This window comes from Petaurus breviceps, unplaced genomic scaffold (assembly GCF_028583685.1).
Source record: "Petaurus breviceps papuanus isolate PSGF00001 unplaced genomic scaffold, PetGlider_PUasm1.0 90825, whole genome shotgun sequence".
Taxonomy (NCBI): domain Eukaryota; kingdom Metazoa; phylum Chordata; class Mammalia; order Diprotodontia; family Petauridae; genus Petaurus; species Petaurus breviceps.
In genome coordinates, this window is record NW_027187353.1 from 6,123,238 (window position 1) to 6,130,128 (window position 6,891).

Below are 6,891 nucleotides of genomic sequence, written 5' to 3' on the forward strand. Positions count from 1 at the left end.
CAAGCATTTATTAGGCACCCAGTGTGTGCTAATTGTGCTAAGCACTGGGGCTACAAAGGCAGGCAAAAGACAGTCCCTTATCTCAAGGAGCTCACTGTTTAACGAAGGAGAGACAGAGAACATTCGGAACAATTATGTACAAACAAGATACATATCAGATAAATTGGAAATGATTAATAGAGGAAACTGGTAATCCAGGGGATTGGAAAAAGCTCTTCACAGAAGGTAAGATTTTATCTGGGAGTAGAAGGAAGTTGAGGAAGCTGGGAGGGAGAAATGGGAAGAGAGAGAATTCAGATTTGGGGGTGAGGTGTGAGGAGGTGGGGGCAGGCAATGAAAATGTAAGGAGTCAGAAGATGCAGCATCAACATATATTGAACAATTGCAAATCTCTTCAGTGAAGTCATGGCTTTCGGTCTATCCCCTCCCCACTATAACCTCCAAATAACTGCCAAAATTACTTATCTAAATAAAGCTCAAATCTTACCTCGTCATTCCCCCCGCTCAAGAAGTTTCAATGGTGTCCCCTTCTCTCCAGGCAAAAATACACAGGCCTCTGCTAGGCATTTAAAGCCATTGTCAGTCTGGCTTCTGGCTTCCAGTCTACCTTTCCAGGTTTATTTCCACAATTCCCCTCCTTGTACTTGGTGTTCTAGCCAAATTGGCCTCCTTGAGGTTCCCTAAAATCAGCATTCCATCTCCCCTTGGCATGTTTACAATTCTCATGCCCCAAATACTCTAATTTCTCAGTCCCAACCTCTTAGAATCCTGTGCTTCCTTCAAAGGTAGGCCCTACCATCTCCTCCAAGAAGCCTTCCCTGATTGCTCTCATTATCACAGCTGCCTCTCCATTTATATGATCGTGTCTGTACTCCCTGTGTCTAGATTGTAACTCCCAATCACATAGAAGTCCTTTGCGGGGGGGGGACTGGTTTTTATTTTGTCTTTGCTTCCCCCATGCCTTGTGCAGAGTACGCCCTTATTCATTGGACTGGGTCGGATCAAGGTTGCCTGCAAACAGCTCATGATTAAGGGTATCTTTGAAGTTCAAAGTTCTGGAGTGAGTTCTCTCCACACGACCATCACCAGCATTGCTTCCATAAAGAGCCTGCACCTTTTCCCCATGGTTAGGAATGGGATTCAGATTAGCCTGATCCCCAGAGCAAAGTCTCAGTATTCTTAAGCTGGGACCTATAGATCATGGGGAGAATTCAGAATTCATGAATTCGGGTAGGAAAAAAATTTCCATCTCTATTTTTACTCTAGCTGAAATCTAGGGTTTCCTTCAATTATTTAAAAACATGATTCTGAGAAGGGGTTCATAGGTTTCACCAGACCCCCACAGGGTCTACTGCATACAAAAGGTTAAGAAATTATGGTATAAGGAAATCCTCATGCCAAACGTGGCTCCCCTCTGCCAAACCCTGCCCTAACCACACATCAGACAGAGGCTTTCAACAAAACATGAAGCATTTATTTTTCCTGAAACACATGACCAAGGTACAAAATGTCCCAGATTCCAGCATTTAAATTAGAAAAACCTCTGCTTCCCCTAGTCTGGGGTAGGCCCAAGCAGAGGTTCATCCTGCCCAGCTGGAGAAAAGACCAGACCGTAGCCTCCAGCCACCCTTGGACAGGAGAAGGGAAAACCTTGGAGGAAAAAGGACTGGGAGGCTGAGGCTGGAGAGCTATGACTCCTATTCATGGCTGTTTCTCCAGGAAGCAACCACCCCCATTCCCCCCCTGCCCCAGCACCATTAGAGGTAATGTCCACCCCCACCCTACCCCCATTGTACTTAAGGCAAACAAGGAAAAGAGTCAGACCGGCCATACTCTCTCTAGATGCCTGAGCTGCAACAGTTTGGGTCTCTGAGATTTACTTTCCTGGGCTCCTCTAATTGGCGAGGGGCATAAGGCACTGACCTTCAGCTCCCAGGAAAGATGGACTCAGCCACAGCTGATGTCACTGCCTGAGATTTGTACCAGAGGCGTGGCTTCTAGCTCCTGCTCAAGGCTATGCAGAGTCCGTGGCTGACCCCTGCTGCCCAAGACTGGCATTGCCATCTTGGGAAGAAGGTTTGGATCCTGACCAGTTGGTTCCCCAAGGTACTGGGGAGAGACTGGGATGGCACCATACCCCCACCCATGCCACCACCCCTAAATGTGGCCCCCAATGTGTGGGGTGCCCACCCTGGAGGGAATTCTGAGGGCAAGGGTAGGGGCAGGTAGAGAGCATAAGTATGGAGTCTAGGAAGATGTCAGGGAATTGGGTCCAGAAGTCGTGGGATATACAGGATTAGTCAAGGTAGGAGCAGGGGAGACCCAAGGCTGTCCTGGGAAGGGAAACTGTTATTCCAAGATGTCAGGGTAGAGGCACCGATTCATCACAGGCACTTCTCACCCCAACATTCAGGCTGCACCCACTCCAAGGGCTCCTGCCCTGCCCCAGCACTTCTAGAGAAACAACGTGACCAGCACACAGCTCCCTAGATGGGGAAGGACTGTGAGAGCAGACAGAAGAGCTCCAGAGGCAAGCTGTCCCCAAGGGCTGGGGGACGGCTTCTAATGTGTACACGTGTGCGCTCACTGCCCTAGCCTCCGCACACACGTGCACACATGTACTCTGTATGTGCATGCTCCCCATGCACACACAAATGTGGGGGGAGGTTGTGCTAGAGGTGTGCACACACACGGCATGCATGCTGTTTAGTAGGCTGTGTTTGCATATCACAGGTACACGCACACACGTGATCAAATGATTGTGTGGGGTGCTGTGGGCATTCATGTGGGTGGGTGTGAGTGTCTGGGGGCAGCAGTGAAGACTTCTCCACTGATAGAAAAAGTTACCAGAGGACTGTGCCCATGTGGAGGGCAGGTGAGGTAAGAAGGCTTGAAGTGAGACAAGGCAGAAGGTAGTCAGTGTATGGGATCCCTTGGAGAAACAATGCAGTCAAGCGGTGACCCTGGACTCGAGTGCACAGGACAGCTCAGAGCCTCCGTGTCCTAGCTCTAAAACGGGGGTGATGTTTGCACAACCTCCCAGGCTTGTTGGGAGGAAAGTACTTTGTAAACTTTAAAGCAGTGATAGGAGTAGGAACTATTATTATCGTGTCCACCAGAGAAATAAGACAGCAGGGCGGTCTACGTAGCATTTCTACTGGAGAAACAAGGTAGTGAGATGGTCTGTTTATCATGTCCACCAGAGAAATAAGGCAGCAGGGTTGACTGTGTATTGTACCCATTGGACAAACGAGGCAGCAGGGTGGCGGGTTCACAGGAAGAGGCTGGTTCCAGGTGCCACCTCCAGCTTTCTGTGGGGTGAGAGGCAGAGCCGGCGTCCATAGCTGGGGCAGCTCCAAACAGGGTTCTGACCACATGCACCGTCCAGCCTCCAAGGTCAGGCTATTTCTTGCCCTTCATCTGCTCAGGGGAGAGAGAACAACAAACAAAAGGCGGGGTGGGGGAGAGCGGGGAATAAGTAGAGTTTCATAGTGAACTTTTAGGGTTGAAAATAGTGTGACCCCTATAGGGTCTGCGCCTGCACATTCTTGAAGTGGTTTCAGGGTCACATGGTGCAGTGTAGGAAGAGTTTTAGGGAACAGCCAGTTATGGGCAGGGGGCAGGGGACCAGGGGAGACAGAAATAGAGACAAAGACACAGGAGAATTGGAATAGTGGAAAGGTTACTGGACTGTCAGTGGACATGAGTTGGAAACCTAGCTCTGTCACTAGCAATGACTGCCAGCTTCAGTTTCCTCCTCTGCAAAATGGGGAAAGTAACACCTGAACTACCTGCCTCAACACTCTAAAATATTATAGAAACATGAGACGTTACTCCTGATTGGTTGATGTGGCTTATAAGTCAACCAATGGGCTCATAAGCCTGGTGAACTAGAAGATGGGCATGGGGAAAGCCAGGGGTAAGCATCCTGGGAAAGGCTCACATTCTGGTTGTTGTCGTTTGCCCTTCATTCTCAAAGACGACTGTGACATCAGGAAGATGGTGCCATGACATGCAAACGAAATGGATTTAAGTGAGGCAGGGCTGTGCAAAGTCACCAGCCTCACTTTATCCCCCAGAGCCATCTGGGTCCAGTGGCCAGATATGGATCAGGATGACTAGAGATGGCGATGGATGCAGTGGGAGACCTTGGCCTTTTCAAGCTAAGGTCTTTAATGGGTCTCAGTTTAACTGAGGCAACTCCCACCCAGTGATTAAGGCTGGGGAAGAAATGAGGCAGAGAATGGCCTCTTTACTTAGACCCAAAAAAAATCCATCTGGGAGGGGAAGACCCTCAGGGTTTCTGGCCAAAACAGAAATAATTGCTATTTACATTCACTCTGAGACAATCAGGGCCCAAACAATGACCAAATGGAGCTTGGCCTGGGACCTGTTATTGGCCAATCAGTGAGAGCCAGAGTGATTCTGGGACCCTTAACTATAATCTCCAATTACATACCAGTCAACACAAGAATCTACACTGCTACCCCACACACACACACACACCCTTTCAGCAGCTTCTGCAGATACAGCTAAATATCCGTCAGAACGAGATTGTCTTGGAATCATCTTAGAGCCATTGATGCTGGATTCCTATCTCTGCTCCTTCCTGGCTTTGACCTTGAACAAGTCGCTGGAATGGGAATGAGAATTTGAAGATCTTCCCTACCCCTTGATAGACTGAGAGGAGTTTGAAGACCTCCCCCACTTTGAAAGTAAACTCTGCCCCCCTAATAGGCTGAATGTAATCACATGGAGCCTGTGATGGAGGAAATTTGCTGAAGGGTGTAGCAGAGCCCGCAGGAAGCTGCTCAGAGCGAGTGAGACAGTGGGGGAGAGAGGACGCTCAGGCAAGGAGGCAAGGAGTCAGATAGGTCGGTGAGCAGATATTGATCTTTTTTTTTTTTTTGCTTTTTGGAGGGCAGTTGGGGTTAAGTGATTTGCCCAAGGTCACACGGCTATTTTTGTGTGTTAAGGGTCTGAGGCCAGATCCAAACCCAGGTCATCCTGATTCCAGGGCCAGTGCTCTATTCACTGCGCCACCTAGCTGCCCCATAGATATTGATCTTGTATTGGTTTGTGAGAAGGCTAAGGATGCTGTGGCTCTCAGTGTTATTATGGCTTTTGAATATCTTTGGTACTATGATGGAATCGGCTTACTGGTTTTGGGATTCAGTTTTCTGGTATCTAAATAAATGCTTCAGTTCTATCCTCTATCTGGAGAGTTTGGTATATTTTGAGATCAAACATCATGTGATACTTATAGTCACAGTCTTTATAGTGATCATGGGCACTATAAATATTGCATACAGCACTACAGTCTCTGACCCTCTTGGGGCCTCAGTTTTGTCACCTGTAAAATGGGAATGATAATACCCACAATATCTTTCTCACAGAGTTCCTATCAGGGTCAAATAAAATACTCTACAAAAGTCAGCGATTGGGGAATTTTTCCATGTTCTAACTTTTATATTCCTTGTGGGCATAGTATCAACTTGGCTATTTTTTTGTAAGTGAAGCTACTCTCTTCTCCTCAGACCCCCTCCTCCTTAAAACCTCAAGGTGGCAGGTCTGGAATGGGAGAGGGTGATAAGGGTCCAGGCAAAGCATCACATCAGGAAATATCAGAGAGATTGGGGGCAGGAGCAGAGGAGACAGACTGGACAAAATGTTTGCCCAGTGAGCCAGCACAGTGACAGACCAATGGGATGGGCCCAGGCACAGGCTGGATACCCCAGCTGCTGGGCTCCCAGCTCACCATGGGGAGACCTTCACATTTCCCTTGTAACAATTGCATGACCAAGGACAATCCTATCCATCAAGGGTTCACTCTGGGCAAGGTGGGGACAGAGTAAAGGGGCTGAAGAGGGACAGACTGTAAAAGGGACCCTCCCCAAGGGTTCAGAGTTTGACCCCCAGTTCTTCCACTCCCCAACAGAGCTTGGCCTAATTACCATCATATCATGAGAGTTCCCATGCTTCTTGCCCTAGCCTGAACTAGCTGACTGGGAATCCCTAGATGAGAGGCCAGTCATAATGACACTAGAAGTGGGGGGCTCACCCAAGGATTTTCCTGACTCAACAGTTTTGCCTCAGGCCAACAGACAGAAGGAGATATAAGCAGGACTAGAGAACAAGGTAGCAGTAAAGAGAATAGGGAAAGATGCCGGGTTTGGAGGATCATGGGATTGTAGATTTAGTGGTCATCTGTTCTCGAGACACTATTTTATAGATGAAGAAACCAAAGCCGGGGAGATGACCTAATTTGCCTGATGTCACAAAAGCAGTAAGTGGCTGGGCCACGATTCAAACTCAGGACTCGACTCCAAACCCAAATCCTCTCTGGTATACCCTGTCATCCCTTCAAGCTATCTTCCTAGTTCTTCCCTCCTGTCAAACTCCTAGAAAGAACAATCTATGTTCAGCACTTCATCCCAGCACCCTGCCCCAACCCCAAGTATGCCCAGAATCAATATGCTTCCCAAACCTCCCAAGCCCAATGGTCAGCCAGGTTCAGGGGCACCCCGGACACAGGGAATTACACAAGCCAGAGAGAAGCCCTCCCCCAATCCCCAATTCCCGACAACTTTACCTTCTGTATTGTCCACATGTTTCAAAGGCTGCAGAGCTACAAAAGAAAACCATAAAACAGAAAGTCAGAGCAGGAAAGGACCTCAGAGATTATCTAGCCCAATTTCCTCATTTTATTAATAACAAATCACATTTCTATAACACTTCAGGGTTCCCAGGGGCCTCTCTTCACATTCACCTTGTAAGGTTCATAGTACAAGTGTTTTTATCTCTATTTTACAGATGGGGAAACTGAGGCTTAGAGAGACTGAATTGTCCTTGGTCACATAGCTTGGCCACATAGCTAGTAATTTTAAGAAT

General features: G+C 48.1%; 1 protein-coding gene across 1 annotated transcript in view; it reads right to left on the reverse strand.

Moving 5' to 3' along the window:
- Positions 1-1,452: 1,452 nt before the first annotated feature.
- Positions 1,453-6,891, reverse strand: part of CD276 (CD276 molecule) — a 48,573-nt gene continuing 43,134 nt past the window's right edge. Inside the window, exons 7-8 of the mRNA XM_069071208.1 lie at positions 6,593-6,628; positions 1,453-3,420 (exon numbers count right to left, since the gene is read on the reverse strand). Coding sequence (XP_068927309.1) covers positions 3,398-3,420; positions 6,593-6,628 — 59 coding nt within the window. The 3' untranslated portion in view covers positions 1,453-3,397. The remainder of the gene's footprint in view (positions 3,421-6,592; positions 6,629-6,891) is intronic.